Source organism: Nuphar pumila, chromosome 5 (genome assembly GCF_984573655.1).
Source record: "Nuphar pumila chromosome 5, dmNupPumi1.hap1.1, whole genome shotgun sequence".
In the NCBI taxonomy this organism is placed as follows: Eukaryota; Viridiplantae; Streptophyta; class Magnoliopsida; order Nymphaeales; family Nymphaeaceae; genus Nuphar; species Nuphar pumila.
Window position 1 is genome coordinate 124,025,647 of NC_143253.1, and position 20,332 is coordinate 124,045,978.

At 39.6% G+C, this 20,332-nt stretch overlaps 1 protein-coding gene across 1 annotated transcript; it reads left to right on the forward strand.

Annotated features, from left to right (window-relative positions):
• Nucleotides 1-355: 355 nt before the first annotated feature.
• LOC149838515 (uncharacterized) lies at nucleotides 356-14,129 on the forward strand. Its single transcript, XM_090008261.1, has 2 exons — nucleotides 356-2,024; nucleotides 13,842-14,129. The coding sequence occupies exon 1, from the start codon at nucleotides 356-358 to the stop codon at nucleotides 1,994-1,996; it is 1,641 nt and encodes a 546-aa protein (XP_089864387.1). The 3' UTR covers nucleotides 1,997-2,024; nucleotides 13,842-14,129.
• The last annotated feature ends 6,203 nt before the right edge of the window (nucleotides 14,130-20,332 follow it).

The window sequence follows — 20,332 nt, forward strand, 5'->3', positions numbered from 1 at the left end:
AAGGTTAGAGAATTATATGTTTATATTTGAATCTATGTTTCAGAATATATAAATACTAGTATATATTTATATTTGAATGTATGTTTCACAGTGTATAAACATAACTCCACAACATAAAAAGTAGACCTCTACTTTTTATTATTTTATATAAAAAAATATGAAAACATGCTTAACTTTTGAATTATTTCCAAACACCGCTTAACTTTTGTAATGTTGCAAAGTAAATTTTTAAATGCGAACACTTATTTGTAATAATTCAAAAGTTAGGCTGTGTTCGTAAATGTTCTAAAAGTTAAGCGTGTTTGTTAAAAATTTTCGTTATATATAAAAAAACCTCTCTCTCTCTCCGTCCGCCATGGCGGATTTTGCAGAGCTCCTTTACCCCCATCATCTTTTAGACGACAAAGAGGATGAAGAAGAAGCCGTAGATCTCTCCCTTCCTTTCGTATTCAACGGATACGATCGCGAGATCCATCCCTCCGAAGTTGGGGATCCGGATTCTTCCGTTTTCCGCCATGTCCTCCTTGGCGGACTCGAGAAAACCCTAACCCTAGATCGCTCGGAGGACCGGAAGCGTCCGGAGGAGGCCACGATCCAGCGGTATGACAACCAGGTAGACCTCGTTCTGGATCTCTTCGATCATTTCTCGAGTGCCCAATTCGATTCTCCGACGAATTCTTCCGTCCAAAGCCGATCCGGCGTCGATTTTGGGGTTTGTCAGGGAGAATACGAAGTGGGTACCGATTATCTTGGGCTGGGGTTAGGGTTTAGATTGGGACTGGGGTTAGGGTTTGATGATGGTGAGGATTGGAGTCGCTTCCCGGAACGTGATTATCAAGAAGATGATGGGAGAGATGTTCTTGGTGATCCTGAGCGTCATTATGATCCTTCTATTGACGGCGAGTCCTTAGTGGAAGAAGAATTGGGTGTTCGTAGTCCAGTCGAATTTGCGGCATCGACGAAGAGTCATGTTTCCGGCGGTTCGGTGGTTGAATCTGGGGATTCTTTCGTGATGTTCAGCGTTGAATCAAGTTCGGTTGGAACCTCAGTGTCTATTTTTGGCGCCGATACTCCGGAGTTGGTTGCTGTTGATGGTAATTCCTGCGAGAACGGCGCTTTTCATGTGGGAATTGAATGTCTTGGGGGCGTGGGATTGGAAACTGACTCGGATGAAGAGGAGTTTGTAGATCTTCAAGAAAATTGTTCTCGAGTTCTTGGTTCGGATTCTGATTTAGATTCAGATGATCGATCTGAATCAGATGCCTCGATTAATGATTTGGGTGTTCCTCTGTGTTGGGATTGTCTCCATTTGGGGGATCGAAGGGACTCGAACGAAGAAGACTTCGAATGGGAAGAAGTCAATAGCGGCATTGATTGGAGGGAGGTTTCTAGCCAGGATAATTCCATATATGAAGAAAGTATGGTTGATGATATTGCAGTAAGCAGGATTGTGCCTGAAGTATGGGAGTTACCTGAATCCAATGGTGTTGAGGTTGTAAATATTGAACTTCACTCGGAAATGGGTGCAGGCAATGGTGATGACACCTCGGAGAACATGGAGAATCTCTGGGCCGTTCTTCTTGCTATAAATGATCTGGAAGCAAGAAATTCTGATCATGTAGAACATGATGCAGAGCTTCATACTGGTGATAATGAGGTTTTTGTGGACACTGCCGAATATGCTATTTTGCTTGGGCAGTTCGCCAACAATGATAATTTACCAAGGCGAATTCCGCCAGCCTCGAAAGTTTTCGTGGACAGTTTGCCCTCTGTCCTTTTAACAGAGGAAGATTTAGATGGTTCAGGAAATCCTTGTGCTGTTTGTAAGGATGATATTTCGAAGGAGGAGTTGGTAAAGCGACTCCCCTGCTCTCATTGTTTTCATAGTGATTGCATTTTACCATGGCTAAGTATTCGAAATACGTGCCCTGTGTGCAGATATCAATTGCCAACAGATGACCCTGACTATGAGCAATGGAGGACAGGAAATCGTTGATATGATTCATTTGAGATTTCCTTACTAGGTATCCACCCAGAAAATTTGATGGTGGTCTTTTTTTAGATACAATTCTCAGGAAGATGTCAAATTTTTGTTTCTTTGTTCTGTCAAGCATTAAAGAGCATTATTCTAAAACTGTGTTGTATTTACATGTACCACATGTTATACATAATGAATTCTGACCTTTAGAGCTTGAAATTCTTTGTTACTAGCAGAGCAGCATATTAATCCTGTGGAGGAGTTTTTGTATTTTTGCAATAAATTTTTTGCTAATTTTAGTTCTCCATTTTCTTCATCCTGCCATGATTGGACAGTTGTTTGTCGTTCGGTATCTATGCAAGAGATTTTTGATGTGGATGTAATCTATCTGATAGCCACACAGCAAAAGAGAGGATTATTGAGTTGCCCCTCCGAGCTAGGATAAGGAATTTGCGTGCTAACACAAATTGAGATAGATACGGATGGTGCAAAGTTCACTAGTTCATTGGGTGGTTATTTCTCTTAAAGCACCTCACTTTTACTATCATTGCATAGCAGTTCAACGTAGCAAAGGTATGTGTTTGTTACAACCATAGAAGTTGTTTGGAATAAGCCTGTCGTCTGCGTACGCCACTAATCGTTTGCAAACGACTTGCTGTGGGGTCCTCAACCTGTTCATCAATGCAACAAATGGTGGATTATTTGGCAAACTTGGCTTCTCTCATCCTGGTGGGGCCGTTTGTATGACCCGCAACAATGCCATCTTTCGGCATATTCTGGTGGTTTTCAATAAAATAGTAAACCTTATCTTAGTAGACGTGTACGCCATTCTGCGCATCAACCTTCCTAAGCTTCAGCGCAATCAGCCGCCATCGCCACCTCCTGAACCAGGGTGACGATCATTGATCAACTGTATTTGTATCTTGCTTTCTTTTCTAGGCTTTTTGGATTGTATTTTCTTGTTTTTAGCAACTTTGATGGCTATAGTTCCCCTCTCTCTCTCTCTCTCTCTCTCCTTGGTGGCAACTATTTCCTGTCTTCGTTTAGAACATTTTAATGCACTTATAATTGTGTTGTTAGCTTATTTTCACCAAAACTAAAATACAATGGATTTATGGGTAAAGACATGCTATTACCACCTTCATCTCCACCCGTACACGCACTTTATACATTTGAAATGTGGCAAATGCAGCCTATTGATACGTGTAAACAAAAGGAATTATTGTATATTGCTACAGATTTGGATATGGTAAGAGCTGCTATCTTTCATGGACCATATCCAATACTGTAGCACTCCATGGCTACTACTCACACCCGAGCATATCTTGGTCATTACGGTTTTATACCCCACAGAGGTTGGATGGAAGGCCCATTACATTTCCAGACCACAAAAAAAGAAAACAATTTCTAGTGTGGCTATTTTCAAAATCTTTATGGGTTTGATATTGAAAGGCTTCATACTAAATGATTTCAAAATTAAATATATTTTCTTTTTGGGTTGGATGAGTATTTTCAAAATATATTTTCTTATGCTCTGTCTCTCTTTCGGCAACCACAAATCGCTTGGATTTGGCATCTCTGAGCTCCCAGTTCAGAGGCATCAAGATTTCTGCTGCACCCACTCATCATGGTCCCGCCAATTCCGCTCTCTCCGCCGCGCCTCCTCGTCTGCCAATCATTGCCCGTATGTTGTTCGTTTCTCTCTCTCTCTCATGGCTATTGTTTTCTTTAGACTGCTGTGGAATTCTGTTTGATAATGTCGCTCTTTGGTTTTGGATTTGTTGGGGTTTTCGGATTCGTCCATCTATCCAGAAAATGGGATGAATTTTCCCAACTTATATCAGTTACTTGGATTAGTGAGGGTGCATACAAAGTCCAAATAACAACTAGTGGGTTAATTCGATGAAGTTTATGAGATGGTTGGAGGCTTGGGAGAAGAAATTTGCCAGTTATTATTCGGTGTGTGCTCTTTGTGAATCCTATGGTGCTGTTGCGATTGTCTTGTTCAGTTCTTTATTTGTTGGATGTGACGGAGGATATGTTGGGATATTAAGTTATGGGGGTATAACGCAATTCCCCAACTAGTCCCATTTTGCTGAATATATATATATATATATATATATATATATATATATATAGAGAGAGAGAGAGAGAGAGAGAGAGAGAGACGAACTATAACCATCAACATTACGAAACGAAAACAGGTTCAACCAACATTGAACCTATCGAGTAACCAAGCACGGGCCCAAGACATGCCAAGGAGCCCCAAAAAAGGAAAAAAGAAAAGTAGAGATGCAAGGATGAAAAGGAAGAAAGAAATAAGAAACAAAAACAGTTAGGCGACGAGCATCACCCTGGATCATGACTGGTCCCTGGAGGCAGATGGTGCTGCAGATCAGGGATGTTGATGCGGAGAATGGCGTATACGTCCGCCAAAATAAGGTTCACCATTTTGTTGAACACTGCCGGAATCTGCCGAAAAATAGCATTGTTACGAGTCATCCATACGGCCCACCATGACGAGAGAAGCCAAGTTCGCCAAATAATACGCCATTTGTTGCAATGACGAACTGGTTGAGGACCCCACAACAAATCGATGGCGAACGATTCCTGGCGCACGCTGACCCCTAGCTTATTCCAAGTCACCTTAAAGATGTTTTGAAAAACAGAGCACTCCCAAAAAAGGTGAAAGGCAGATTCTTCAGCCGCCTCACACAACACACATTTACTCGGCAGATGAAATCCGATGGATTTGAGAAAGTTGTCAGTCTGCACCCGATCGTGTAAGATAAGCCAAGCCAGAAAACATGATCTCGGAGTGGGACCCTTGCCCCAGATCAGGTTCGCCAGGAACCGGTCCACCCCTGACGGAAGGAGAACAAGGTAGCCTTCTTTTGAGTGGAAAGATCCGTTCAGAGCAAGGTTACGACCAAAGAACTAAGACTGCAAGTCAACATTGCCATTATGAGACAGAACTGCAGACCATGCTTGGATCCATGATCGCCGAAGCTTTGACATAGTTCATTGACGCACGCTTGTGGCCCCCACCAATGATTCCACTCCACCGTATTTAGCTAGAAAGCACGCTTGCACACGGAGACCCAGGTTGGTGTGCAAGCCAGCTCTGCTTCACGACAAGAATCATACTCCTCAGCTGGGGATCCTTTATTCTCAAACCCCCCCTATTTGGGGGTAGTCGAAGAGTGTCCCACCCTATTAGGTGGCGCTTGTTTTTGGGACCTCGCCCAGACCACAGGAAGTGCGTCACTACCTGAGCTATCTTCTTACTAACCCCCATAGGCATCAGGAACATAAACATAAAACATTCTGGCATAGCAGAAAGGACGTGTTTGATGAGAGTTAGTCTACCCGCGATAGAAAGGTAAGACGCTTGTCAGCCCGATATTTTTTTCTGAACCCTTTGGATAGTAGTGCTCCAGGCTGCCGTTGATACGCGACTGATTTGAAGCGGCAGACCCAGATAAGAAAAAGAGTTATCCGAAACCAAGCATCCGAATATCCGTTGGCCCATGTCCAACATTGATGGAGGGGCGTTGACCATGGATAGACAACACTTCTCGTAGTTCAAGGATAGACCTGACATCGATTGGAAAGAAAGAAGGATAAGCTTGAATCTTAATATTTGTTGGATGGAGGCCCTTCCGAAGATAATTATGTCATCAGCGTAGGTCAGGATCTGACTACGACACTCTTGAATACCAACAGGTTCAATTAGATCACACTCCACTGCCCTCTTAACCAAAACTATCAGGCCTTCAGAGACGACGTTAAAGAGTAACGGGGACAGAGGACATCCTTGTCGAAGACCACGACCAAGTTTGAACTGTTTTCCCTTGACCCCATTGATCTGAAGCTGTGATTGGGCATTAGTAACCAGCTCATGCACCCAGCTAGAGAAACGCCTACCGAAGCCCAAGTTTGCCAACATGTTGAAGAGGAACGACCAATGAACCGAGTCGTAGGCTTTATGAAAGTCAAGCTTCAGAGTGAAGAAGCCCCCCCCACTGATCTTGAGAGAGTGCAACACTTCTGTGGCCAAAATGAAGGAATGTTGAAGTCTTCTGTTAGGAATGAAGGCGAACTGAGCCTCCGAAAAAATCCTAGGAGCAATTGACCGCATCCTGTTAGCTAAGACCTTGGCGATAATGCGATATAAACTCCCTAACACTGATATAGGTCTAAACCGCTAGATATCTGATGCGGCTTCCTCCTTAGGAATAAGCGACATAATTGCTAGGTGAGAATGAACCGGCAATCGGCCATTTAGATGAAACTCGGCGAAGACACTAAGAATGTCACTCTTAACACATTGCCAGAATATGCGAAAGAAATCCACAGGATACCCATCAAATCCTGGAGCTTTCCACCCAAACGACTCCCGCACCACCGAGACGATTTCATCTTCAGAGAACAATCCCTGAATCGAGTTGGATAGCGCTCGATCCATGGACAAAAATAAAGTCGAACCCATATTGCCACCTACAACTTGGTTGCAGGAATATAGGTTAGAAAAATAGTTGGAGACAACATTGATTACCTGATCGCCCGAAAAGGAGACACCATTGATATACAGAGAGTGAATCACATGTCTTCGATGCCTGTGAGACGCTAAAGAATGAAAGAACCTTGTATTCCCGTCACCTGCTTTAAGCCAAGTCACCCTTGACCGCTGCTTCCAACGAATCTCATCCTTTAGACGCCACGATTGCACTAGAAGAGTCAGCTCAGCCGATCTAGCATTGAGACTTTCAATATCTGATGCATTCATACAGGGCGTATCCAAGAGAGACTGATTGATAGAAGCCAACTCTCGCTCCCAATCCCCCAGATTTTGGAATTTGCTTATTCTATTGGAGATAAGCCAAGATTTGATATCGCGAGATAGACGAAAAAGCTTAACCATACATCTTGTAGCCGCCCGGACTGCAAAGCAAGGTCTACTCCAAGATTGATGGACTAACGACTCGAAGCCCGCCTCATTAAGCCACCATTTCTCAAATCTAAAGGATCTGTCGCCGATGAAGCCTTGACCCCATCGGATAACAATCTGACTATGGTCTGAGACAGATGGTGGAAGAATGCAACAAGAGATGTCATTAATAAAACTCAGCAGCTCTGACGAAACGAGCACCCTGTCTAACAGACGGAAGCACGGAGTAGATCGTCGATTGGACCATGAGAAAGCTTCACCAACATGGGGAACGTGGTACAACTGGTTCATCTGAATAAAGTTTTGGAAGCCCCTCATTGAAGCCGAGTAATTAACCGGGATGCTAGAATCGATAGGAGACATAAGGCAGTTGAAATCTCCCATGATAATATGTTGGTCCCCGAATGAAGCAATTACCCTGCTTAAGTCCAACCAAAACTCCTCCCGATGGCTTTGACGGTGGGGACCATACACCATAGTGACCACTGCTAGAATAGTCTTAGGAGGTAAGGGAAGAGTGATGGATATGGAAAACGTACCTGTGTCAAAATTTAGTGTAAAGCAGGAAGCTGATTTGTTTTAGAAGCGATTAAGGAAGTGTGCGAGAAGCAAAAAAAGGAAACAAGGGGAAAACGAGTGAGAAGCAAGGGGAAAGCGTGGGGGAAGCTAAAAAATAAATATCGACATGAAAAAAACAAAAAACAAGGGAGCGATTTGAGAACGAGTGGAAGGTGTATTTCCCACAAATGGGAAGTGAGTTTCCCCAACGCTTACCCCTTTTTGGTGCTTCCTGCTTCGGAAGCGCGCTTCCAGTAACTATGGAATAGACTGTTCAGTGATCCTGGCTTGATGAGTCCTTTCTTCCGTAGATCATGATAAACCATTGGCGCTAGTTTTGCATTTTGTTTGTGAGCATAGTAGAATGTGGAGCTCAGCAGGAAGATGATGGCAACATGAGAGAACACGGAGGCCAACATGTTCCCAATATACAACAAGGATTTCCACCCTCATATCGATGAAAATTAACTAATCTTTCCAGAGGGTGAGTTGGGGCCTGTTACCCAACAGAATAGCAAGTTACATATTCGATCTTGGTAGAAGATACATTCCTTTTACTATAGGGTAGATGGGGGTTACCATTATCCTTTTTTTGGTAATGATTATGAACTGCTTCTGAAAGCTTTCAAGGATCTTTTGGTTAGCAGATGACAGTATTTAAGAATTCAAAAGTTAACAAAAAGACTCATATTTCTAACAAAACCATTATTTCCAAGATTAAGCTGGCCAAAATCTTAATTACCTAATACAAAGAATTTGCAATAATATAAATAATTACTCTTTCTTGCGGAATATGCAAGTACTTTTTTCTGCTCCATTGCTACCATGATATATGATAACTAATAACTTCTAAATGAACTTTTTGTAGAAAGGATATAATTTCATGCATGTGAATATGTGATGGTATATGCATCACACAATGAGAAGAAAACATGGAGGTGTTTCTTAAGTTAATTACTTGTGAAAATGTGGCTATTCTAAAATGGCATTTTACTTTCTTTTCAATAATTTAAAAAAGCATATTTTTCCTTTTTGAATCCTTGTAACTTGATTACTTAGGTGATCATGATCCTCTACCTTCTCCTTGACAAGAATCATGATTTTCCATCTCTTGGGATAAGGTGGCTCCAAGATTTTACATGTGGTACTTTTATATTCTGGTTAGACTTTGCAATTTGCTAGCATCCCACAGTGGAGCATGAGTATTTAGGAATCCTTCCGACCTTTCGTATGTCTTAACATGGTTTGGTAGTATTTTGGAATTGAATTCATTTTACATCTATTGCAGTTCATGTTGTCTTCATGCCTTTTTTATTATAGTATGTTAGGTTATATGGGAAGCGTTAAGGAAGCACATGAAAAACATGAAAATAAGCATAAGAGAAGCCCATAGGAAGCATGTAGTGAAGCAGAGAAGAAACATGTGAGAAGCATAGAAGAAGCATGGGAGAGTCTAGATTCCCATCCAGTTTTGGAAGCGAGGAGTATCATGCTTCTGAAGTGAGTTTTTGAGAAGTACGCTTCCCACCTATCTATGAAGCTTCTGGTAACTTTGGTTGGAATCGACTAAATATCCGACCCATTTGCAATCCTACCCTCAGGAATTGAAAGAATCTGCCAGCATCCGAATGTCGTCATGGCGATCTTTTGTTCAGCATGATGAGTGGTGATAGATCCATCTATCAAAACCATGGTCTGCACGACTTATGGATGCAACGAAAAACTAAGAATTACTGTATCCATGGTCAATCTGACTTTGAATACATTTGATGTCCTTGAATCCTAATATTAAGGGTAAAAAATAATTTAAGCTAAGCATTAAGTATGGAGAAATTGATGGAGATGTAAATCATAGGATAAAGGTTGGGTGGATGAAATGGAAAAGTGCAACTGGAGTGTTGTGCGATCATAGAATGCCATTGCGGTTGAAGGGAAAGTTTTATAGGACGACTATTAGGCCCGCTTTGCTATATGGTACGGAATGTTGGGCTGCCAAGAGACATCATATTCAAAAAATGAGTGCAGCTGAGATGCGTATGCTTAGATGGATGTGTGGAAATACAATAAAAGATAAGATTCGAAACGAGGAGATACATTAGAAGGTAGGTGTTGCACCCATTGAAAATAAGATGAGAGAGAATCGTTTACGGTGGTTTGGACATATTCGGCGAAGGCCTTATGATGCTCCAATTAGAAGGATGGAGAAATGGGAAAATATATTAGTTAAAAGTGGTCGGGGTAGGCCTAGGAAGACTTGGATGAAGATGATAGGAAAGGATATGAATGCTTTGAACCTCACTGAGGACATGGCATTGGATAAAAATGATTGGAGGAGAAGGATTCATGTGGAAGACCCAGAATGATTTTCTTTTTTGGTTCATATCGCCGACCCCAATTGTTTTGGGATGAAGGCGTAGTTGTTGTTGTTGTTGTTGTATTAAGAAAAACAACTCCATGTAGAGTTCCATTGCTACAAGGGTGTAATAGTAAATTTAGAATATGGGTTATTGCTAACCCAAGGACAAACTGACAGCAGTTAATGTGTGGGGATCATTTGCTTAACAATAATAAACCTTTGGTGTCAAAATGAAAAGCTCCAAAAGTTTGGTGTGCATATGAAGACCAAAAGGAACTGTGTATTTGAAAATTTCCTAAAAATAATTTTAACAGCAAATATGGCCAAACCTTCAAAATGTGTTGATGTTGAACTTGTGGTGTGGCCCAACGTAATGAAGGATATAATTAGTAGGGTCTAGGAATATAAGTTTTAACATTCAAAGAAATCGTCAAGGGTATAATATTTATTACCACCATCATCAATCAATCCTCTTCCCACGTAATGTTGGCCTTGTGGGAATTATTTCTTTGTTCATTTCCATGTAAGGCTAAGGTTAAAATCTCATATATTCATATAATCTCTCAATGCCTCCATCTAAGTCTTTGTGCTACTTCTACCTTTTTCAACTTGTATAAAACTAACAAAGATAATCCGTTATTATGATAACATCTTGTTTAAGTGAGGTACATCTATGTGCGTTCCATCCCATATTACATATTCCCTATCATTATCTCCTTCCAAATCTTTATTATTCTTATTTTGTACTTTTTTTTATCTTGTGTCAAATTTAATAGAATCCATCATTTATGAAGCAATGTCATCTTTGAGACAGCTAGTGCATGTTGATATTTTGCTTAGAACAAGAAGCCTTTATTTTTTGACTTGTTGCCTTGTTGGTAGCTTAAACTTTTTTTTTTCAAAGGCTTAATTTTTCCACTTCTTTAGTATGTACCATCTTTAAGTCTATTGGTCATGAGAATGGGTTTGGTCCTAGAGCCCATATTAATCCTTGATAATGCTGAATGGATTTTAAATAAATTCATCAATAGCCTAGATATCCAAAGTGTAGATGAGGTCTTGTCAAAGGGGATGGCCCCTATTTATAGATCCCGTACATGGACTTACATTTCTGGTTCTAGATCCAGGTTACATGCAATTGCCTGCGTCTGATTGGCCAAAATTGTAGACAAATCAATCTGACTGGCCAGATTGATGCTGTCTTTGATTTTCTTAGATATGCCGGATTTGGACTATGCTTTGGCTTAATTCATGCTTGAGAGCCAATCTTTTTTGTGATGAAAAAAAGTGTTAGTAGTTCTACCAATATCATTGGTAGGTCTTGGCTTTATGACAGTTGGAATGAACCTGTCTAATAATGTTGGTTTTGTTAACAGTTATAGTCATTGTACATGGAGTGGAAAGTTGAGGGATTGAAGAAGATGCCCTAGCGTTTTGCTTAAGAATTAAGAACAATATGGATGCAGCTAGAACAAGGATGTGACATATGAGATGACCAAGTATATCAACGGATTTCCATTTGTATGCTAGGATTCTTTAGGAGCATTTATCTTGCTTTTCATGTATTTACTTTCTGGAGAAGTGTGCTGGCTTTTTTTTTTATAAATTCTTGAAATTTGTTTCTTGTTTTTCCTCATTTATTTGTGCTTCTATTTGCATATATGTGCGTGAAGGGATGTGAATTATACCACTTCGTATTATGTATAACTAGATTGCATAATAGCTACTCGTACTTTTGTTTTTATACTTGCTTTGATGTCCAAAGAAGTCTACGGGTGCATTGGACATGTTTTTTTTTCATGTATATGGCAGTGTTTTCACCTTTCGGTCATTCTTTTAATTAATAAAATCATATTCCAAGATCAATGTGACTTGATTGATATTTTGTTGTTGGCACAAGTTTATTGGTATTACTTAATGATCCTGAGTTTTAAATTGGTCAACTTATATTTAAGTAGAAATCTCAAGTTAAAGGCATTCTCATCTTCTCATGTAGATTATATTGTCGAAAATGGCATTACTTGTTCAATCAGAGCTCCATATATAGGCATATCCAATGTTGTAAGTATCGTATCATTACTTGTATCGGTCGGGGCCAAAGTAACACTGTATCATATTGTAAATTTTTAATAAAAAAAAATTAAAAATCCAAAAAAATCAGAAAAAAATTATATCACATGAAACAATGATGAATTGTACAAAATACAACCATAAAATCACATATGAAGCATTTCTTTCTCCATGAGCTGCTATGAATGACATGCATATCTCATAAGAAAAATGTAAATTGTGAAATAATAAACAATGACACTAAGATAACAAGTCATAAGATCCATAATAGTTCATGTTTACATACACAAAAGCAAAATCCCCAAGTGTTTCTCAATACTTAAAAATTTTACATAACCAATTTTTTTTTAAGTTCAAACAAAAATTAAGGCTTCTTCTTCTTCTTGCAAGAAATCAAGCCCTAAATCACTGAAGTTCTTTAGGAGTGAACACAAACTCACCTTAAGGAATCTTCTTATGTATTTAAAAAAAAAAATTGAGTGCAACATAAAATGCACTAAATATAATTGTGTATCATAAGATACACCCTGTATTGGGGTGTATCGTACGATATAGGCGGTGCATCATACAATACAACCGATACAAGTATGATACACACCCGATACGGGTGTGTATCGTATCGATTAGGCCCGGTACGATACGGTAAGATACTTACAACACTGGGCATATCAATATATAAGGGTCCATTTGTATCATTTTCATGGGAATGGGCATAGATTTCTAAAAAATCCTGCCAGCTCAGCCTTTCCATGAGAAAGCTTTCATAGGGAAGAAGGTATGACAAGATTTACACATAAAAATTGATAGGTGGTGGGAAAAACTGGGGCCCACTTCTGTCAGCATGGCACTTTCCCACCATGATTGATGTTTGTTTCATTCATGGTGGGAAAGAAAAAGAAAAGGATTGCTAGCTCAGCACTTTCCCATGTAAGTTGCATAAAACAAATGATCCCTAAGTATGTTTCTATGCTTGCATGCATGCGTAAAATATTTTCGGAAGACTTCTAGATCATTGATTCCCACATCAAGCTACATTTTATTTCTGTATGCATGTTTCATGTTGATGTTGTTTCTTATAGCTTCAGATGCCATTGTCTTTACTCCCTATGGTAGTGTTGAATAAGGTTGCAACAAAGCACTTGATGAAATTTGTCTCCCTTTCTGTTTTAACCTCTCAAAAGGCTACTAACAAAGAGACTAATTACCTTATCTGCCTTAAGGAGCTAATTTGCTTGGCTTGTGATGGTCCAAAGTCAGATTGCTGAGTTCTCCATTTCTGGATATTGCTTTGATTACTTTGGCTCATATCATGATTATGTGCATCACAAGATTGGATTTGCGTTATTTGATGGTAGCTTATGTTCAAACCGTTTCACTGAAAATTTTTCATGGTTACAAGCTATGTCACATGGACACGCCATCTAGAGTCTTATGTCTAGGGGACTTTACACGACTTGTGGACATGCCATGTGACATGATATGACATGTTCAAAATGTTGGTTTATAGTTTTTAATAATTTCAATAATAGATATATTATTTTATATTCAAATATCAGAATATATTTTTAATCAACTAAATAATAAAGAATCTGCATCCACATGTTTTAGTTTTCAAATAAATTGTGTCCATGTCCTTGTGACACAGATTCCAAACATCTCCATTGATTTAAGAAGTAAAAGGTGTGGAGAAGACTGATTTTTTCCTTGAATGCCATAAACATGTGATCGTTGATCCCTCACCTTTTTTCAAGCCAATTTCAACAGAATGGTCGATATTGGTTTGAACTGAATATAATTAAACGTAATAAGTCAAGTATGGACAATGCCATTTTGATTCCCATAGTAGTTGAGGCAGTGATGTATTTCATCATTTTGATCCCTTGCAATGGCAAAACCAAACTAATAATTAACTTGTTTACTTCTTTCAGGTCGTGTGTGCCCATTTACAGGCAAAAAGGCAAACCGTGCCAATAAAGTCTCCTTCTCGAATCATAAGACAAAGAAATTGCAGTTTGTAAATCTACAGTATAAGAAAGTTTGGTGGGAAGCAGGGAAGAGGTATTTGAAGTTGAGGTTATCCACCAAAGCATTGAAGACCATTGAGAAGAAAGGCTTAGATGCTGTGGCTAAGGAAGCTGGCATTGACCTTAGGAAAAAATGAGATTGTGAGATTTTTATGAAATTCTGCGTAGGCTATATGTTTTATTCTTTTGATCAATAGCACATGTTCTGGCTATTCTTTACCCATTAAAGATTCTTGAGTTCTTTCACATGTCTTTAGTCTTTGGCCTTCTGTGTCATTCAGCCATTAGATTTCTTTGCTGAATTTGGGTGTTGAGCTGTTGAAAATGCAGTTAACTGTGACTTTGGCTGGGGGATGGTTTGGTTGCACTATTATGACCTCTATTCTATGGATTAGCTTCCTTTTAGGAAGATCATTGTAGTAGATTTTTTTGATTAATGAATTGGTAGGGGTCTGCCTAACCCCAGCTTGCCTTGAACAAAAAAAAAGGGTCTCAGGTTTGAATCCCATGGGGTTATCCCCCAGTTTGCCTATTAAAAAAAAAACTGCTATTTTAGTTGATACATCATTCCCTGAGCTTTTATTTGAATCCAATGAAACTCTCTTTGCAGTCTGAGCTTGGTGATAAATTTACCTTGCCACCCTGCTTGGGCAGCTACGGGTAGGGGTGGGGTGACACTTTCAAAAAACTTGGGTGCAGGTGTGTCTGTGTGTGTGTGTGTGTGTGTGGGGGGGGGGGGGTTGTGCAGCAAAACAAATAAAAAAAAAAATATATATATATATATATATATATAGTTCAAAAGTTGGACATAAATGACCCTGGGTGTGGTCAACACACCCAGGGTCAGGTTGCCCGCACCGGGTGCCTTACCCACACGCGCACCTGCGTTGCGTCGATGCGGGTGCAGCACCCAGTTGGCCGAGTCCCTGTGACATAGTTGGGCAGCCATCTTAACTGCTGCTATGATACCAAATTTGGCTTGATCTCTGCATTTTGTGTACTTTTTCATCAAATTTTTTGTAAATTATCTTGGCTCATGTATCCTAGTGACTGGTGCTTGTTGACCTTTGCTATTCCATTTTACTCTGTCAACAACCTAGCAATACGTTTACACTATCCAATAACTGTTTTTTGAGTTCAATGTCCGCGAGTTAGGAGTTTGATGCAAGATAAAAACTACGCTCACTGCCAGTTTTTCGAGTTCGTTGCGAGTTAGGAGATCAATGCAAGATAAAAACCAAGTTCAAGCCACTTCAGGCCTCTTGCATGTCTCCATGTGTGTCTTCTGATCTCCAAATTCAATGCCGTGATGCTATGAGGCGATGTTTCTGGTTCTACTGGTGATGCAGGTCTGCCTACGAATTTTCAAGCCTGATGCGGAGATGAGTGGCTTTGTCCATAACTGTGTTACAGCACGAATTCTCAACACACTCTCTCTTTCTCTCATATGGACCCCATATTATTGTCAGCTATGTCAAAAATATCACCTATATGGATAATTGAAATGAAACATTTACGTATCTTTGGGCGTAAAGTGTATGTTTGGATATCTCCTAAACACAGAGACAAGCTCAGCCCTCAGGCAAACAAATGTGTATTTTTGGGTTACTTTTCATCCAAAAAAGGGATATAAATGTTTTGATGTTGAAAATCACAAAATGATTATTTTCAGAGACGTGAGATTTAATGAAAAAATCTCTTATTTTTAAAAAAAGGTGGGAAAACAAAAGTGAAAGTTCTCAAGAAGTTTTTGTTAAGCCTAATCTAGGAGATATGGATGATTTCACTTCCTTCACTATGCCATCTCAAAACTCCAATAAAAATATTTCATCTCAATATCTTAATGGAAGATCTGAATATATATGATGAGGTTGTTACTCAAAACGTTGAGCATGTTCTCATTCAAAACGTTGAGCCGCATCTTAGAAGGTCAGATCAGATCTCAAGACCCTCCACACAATTGAAGAATTTTGTTACCTATTCGGTCAAATATTCGATAGAAAAAAAATTTGTCCTACACTCAGCTCCTGGCAAAATATATTGCCTATCTTAGTAAAATTTTCTCTGGTCATGAACCTACCTCCTTTCAAGAAGCTAAAACTCTAGAGGTCTGGGTGAAAACAATGAATAAAGAACTCAATGCTCTTCACAAAAACCAAACTTGGGAAATTACTTCACTCCCTCCTAATTAAAAAATTGTAGGATGTTATTGGGTCTACAAAATCAAATACAAAAGCAATGGGATGATTGAGAGATACAAGGCACGTCTGGTGGCCAAGGGTTATACCCAAACCCAAGGCATAGATTATACTTGACATTTGCTCAACAGGTATCAACGTCTGGTTGAGAGACTTATATATCTCACTGTTACTCGACCTGACATAGCATATGCTGTCAATCTAGTCAGTCAGGCCATGCATGCTCCTACTAACAAAGATATGAAAGCCGTTGAAAGAATTTTGAATTATCTTAAAAGTTCTCTTGGTCAGGGACTATGGATGAAAAATAATGGGCATTGTAATATAGTGGGGTATTCTGACGCAGATTAGGTAGGCAATTTTAATGACTGAAGATCTACTACTTATTTTTGCGTGTTCGTTGGGGGAAATATGGTTTCATGGAGAAGTAAAAAATAGAATGTGGTCTCCAAGTCCAGTGTTGAAGTAGAATACAGAGCCATGACTTCAACAGGTAGTGAAATTTCCTGGACAAGAATGATATTGACTGATTTGGGTTTTTTAGTACAACTTCCAATTACTATGTATTGTGATAATTAGGCAACTATTCATATAGCTGCAAACCCAGTCTTTCATGAAAGAACAAAACATATCGAAATTGACTGCCATTATGTTCGTGAAAAGGTCCAAAGAAAGGAAACAGAGACCCCGTTCGTTGAAAGCTCAAATCAGTTGGCCGATGCATTAACCAAAAGCTTGTCGAGAAATCAGATCTTGGATATTATTCTCAAGTGGGGCTGCCATAACATCTTCGCCTCACTTGAGGAGGAGTGTTGAGAATTCGTCTCTATCTAAGCTGGGTCAAGATGATCTCTTTCCATATCTGATAAAGATTTCTGTTGATAAGGATCTTCAATGATCCTAACGATATTTTTGAGAAGATTGTATTGCCTAACAATCAGGCAATAGATGAGTATCATACCTTTCTTATCTTTCGAGAAAAAATGTATATAAGGCTTTATACGGTGTATGTAAAAAATTAAGAGAGTATATGGATTCAGCCTTTCCATGGATGTAGGTCTACATGAGACCGAACCACGTAACTATTATTTTCATTTTGTGAGTATTTGTCGTGTGTTTTTATTTCTCATGAGAGAGAGAGAGAGAGAGAGATTAGGCATGTGTGGGGAAGATGGGGAGGGTCCTATTCCACAAAAAGATAGGGGAGCGAAAGAAGTGGGACTCACGCATGTGGGGGTGGGGTGGGGTGACAAAAGCATTTTTTAGGATGTTTGTGCTGAACCGTCACCATTCACCAACCTCACTTGAGCGCCCTTTCATATAATATAACATCTCATTACCTTTTCTAATCCACTGACTAACCCCTAAAGTGAGAAAGGATTAGGCTAAAGACCAAAACAAAATAGTGGGGCACAAAGGAACAAAAAACAAAATGACAAGATGGTGTCTCAATCACTAGAGAAAAAAACAGACCAACCCTACAAAGTCTAAAGGAGCAATCATCCCTGCCCTCATAAAACGGTCAATTGCAGCCACATCTTTCATGGTTTGCTTCTTTCGGCTCATTTTATCCAAAGTTGTGGATGAGACCCTACTAGATGGTCACCACCATTCCTATTTACTACTTATATCTATCCAACGAGTACTGCCAACCCTAAATGGATCCAATAAGCTTACCGGGTCTGGTTTGTTAGGATCCAAAGCCTACTTAGCATGGTCCAAAGCAAATATCACTAGGTTAGGATTTGGATCGGATAGGAATGTATCTATGGCCAAATCCAAGATCCATCCGAGTGAGGTACGGAACCAGGCCCACCTTGATTGGATTCCAGCTCTGGCTCGTTGACAACAACATTGGCAAATGCTTAATTTGGTACAGTTTGGTAGCATTCGGCCCATGAGTCCTACCATACATGCACACATGATGACCTTAAGACTTTTACATGCCAAAGCTTTACAAAGTTCAAGTTAGGTTTCCATACAAGTTCTTCTACTTTGGTTCCCGTGCGAAAGCATGTATGCGTGATGCCCACTAACACACATCTTTATTTTGATCATTTGTTTACAATGTTTTTTAATTCCTGTGAGGAATTGATATTTATGTTATCTGGATCTATAAGATCCATCTGGATCAAATTTTACATTTTTTTTTTGTTTTGGATTTGTTAGCTTGTATTTGGATTGTAGATCCTAACGATTGATCCATATTTAATTAAAAGTTAAATAGAATTAGAAAATTATCTTAAGTAGTGTTTATCCAAATAAAAGTTTTTTTTTTCTGCTGACGAAGAAAAACCCTCACTGAAAACAGGGTCACTTAATAGGCCCTTCCCTCCCTGCAAGGTAAAACTCTGGGTTGAGGACACACTCATGCACCAGCAGGATTCGATCGTGGACCTTTAACTTTGTTTTTTTCGAATTTATAACCCGATGCTGCATGAAGACCTGATCGCGCTGGCTCAGGCTTCCATACCTATGGTTGTCATGCCGGCAGCTTAAAAGGTAGAGTGTTGGGAGACGGGGATGGACTTATGCTTCCCCCTGCCTGCCCCATTCCCATCCTGATCCCCACCTTGCCCTGCCTCCACCCGCCCCACCCGCCGTCCCCGATCCTTCTTTAGGGATGGCAGTGGACCGAGGGGGGCCCGCCCCGCCTCACCCCGTTTGGACACGGGGATTGAGAACATGAAACAGGGATGGGGGTTAAAATCAAAACCCGTACGGAGATGAAGGCAAGGATGAAGGGTGAAATTTTGAGATGGGGCAGGGTGGAGACCTTGTCCCATGCCCCGGTCCACTGCCATCCCGGATTTGGCATGGATGCCAAGCTGAATTCGATCTATTCCATTTCTTGTCACCATTTAATGCAAAGTCATACCCCATGGATGCCAATTATACGTGAATCCACGAATCCACCGTTGTAATGCATAGTCAAATGGAGTCAAGTTCATGAACTCTAGTGACTCGCTGCCAACATGACAAAGTATAGAATTGCAGAAAAACTTATTCATTAATTTTATATGAGAATCAAACATATAGTTGGATGCTGAAATAATGCTTTTGGAGTTCAAGAAGTTGGTCACTTGGCAAATGATATCCAGACGTAAAGTTTGCTGCCAACTTCAGCTTTTTGACATTAAACCCTTGTCATAATTTTCTCAATGCACTGGTTGCACGTTGTAAGGCTTTGGCAGTTTGTTTGGTAGTTCTAAGTTCTAACAACTCATCGAGCCTTCAATTTTTTTTCTTTTTTCTTTTTTCCAAATCAAGTTTATATACCGTTTGACCTCAACATCTTGAGCAACCACAGCCACTAGTTCTTGCATTTTTTTATTTTCAGAAAATTTCTCAGATTTTCAGACACATAGAGATGGTCAGGTTGCCAAAACATAATAATTAACAAGTCTCACCATGGGCACTCAAGAAAGAAAAGATTTGCTTAAAACTCTCTCTCTCTCTCTCTCTCTCGTGTGAACAAGTTATTCTGACACCACATCAATAATATGTTTTAGCATGAGATAATGATGAACTTATCCACTACTGACCAATGCCATCATCCCCACTAATTAAACAATCAACAAACGCAACGCAATATTATTATATGCGTTAATAACGCCAATATGCAGAAAAGGCAAAAGCAGTCTCCAAAAACAAGCAAAGAAACGCGTTAACATTTAAAAGTTTAGGTATATAAAGATGTATAACTTCATGTTTTAACTTGAAGAAAGAAAACCATATAACCAACATCCCACTCAATCTCTTTTTTTACTGATTTTTCAAAATCAACAAACTTGGCTTTCCACAGGAAAATTAAGGTGGGAGAATCTAAACAAGCTGATCTATCAAGCTGCACATGGCAGATGATATCTGTTTGCATTAAATGTTAGGCCAATTAAGTTTAATGACATGAGGGTCATTAAACTGTTTTCTCGCTTTATTTGCATTTTTTTATAGCTATAAGTTTGGAGCATTAACCCTCATTGGGATTTGAATGCAAGATCTTCTGAAGTTATCACATCCAGCTGTCATAAAATTTCAACTGAAATGATATTAAGTAACCAAAATATGACTTGATTCTGGCACCCAAAATGATATTAGTTATATGGGTGGTCTGGGCCAAACCTAACCCGACCCATCGACCCGTCCACATCCCTAGCTAAAACTAGCATTACAACCACTACAAGAAAATCGTGGATT

What these genes read in the sequence shown, in the direction of transcription:
- LOC149838515 (XM_090008261.1), top strand. Translation starts at nt 356, where the DNA reads ATGGCGGATTTTGCAGAGCTCCTTTACCCCCATCATCTTTTAGACGAC.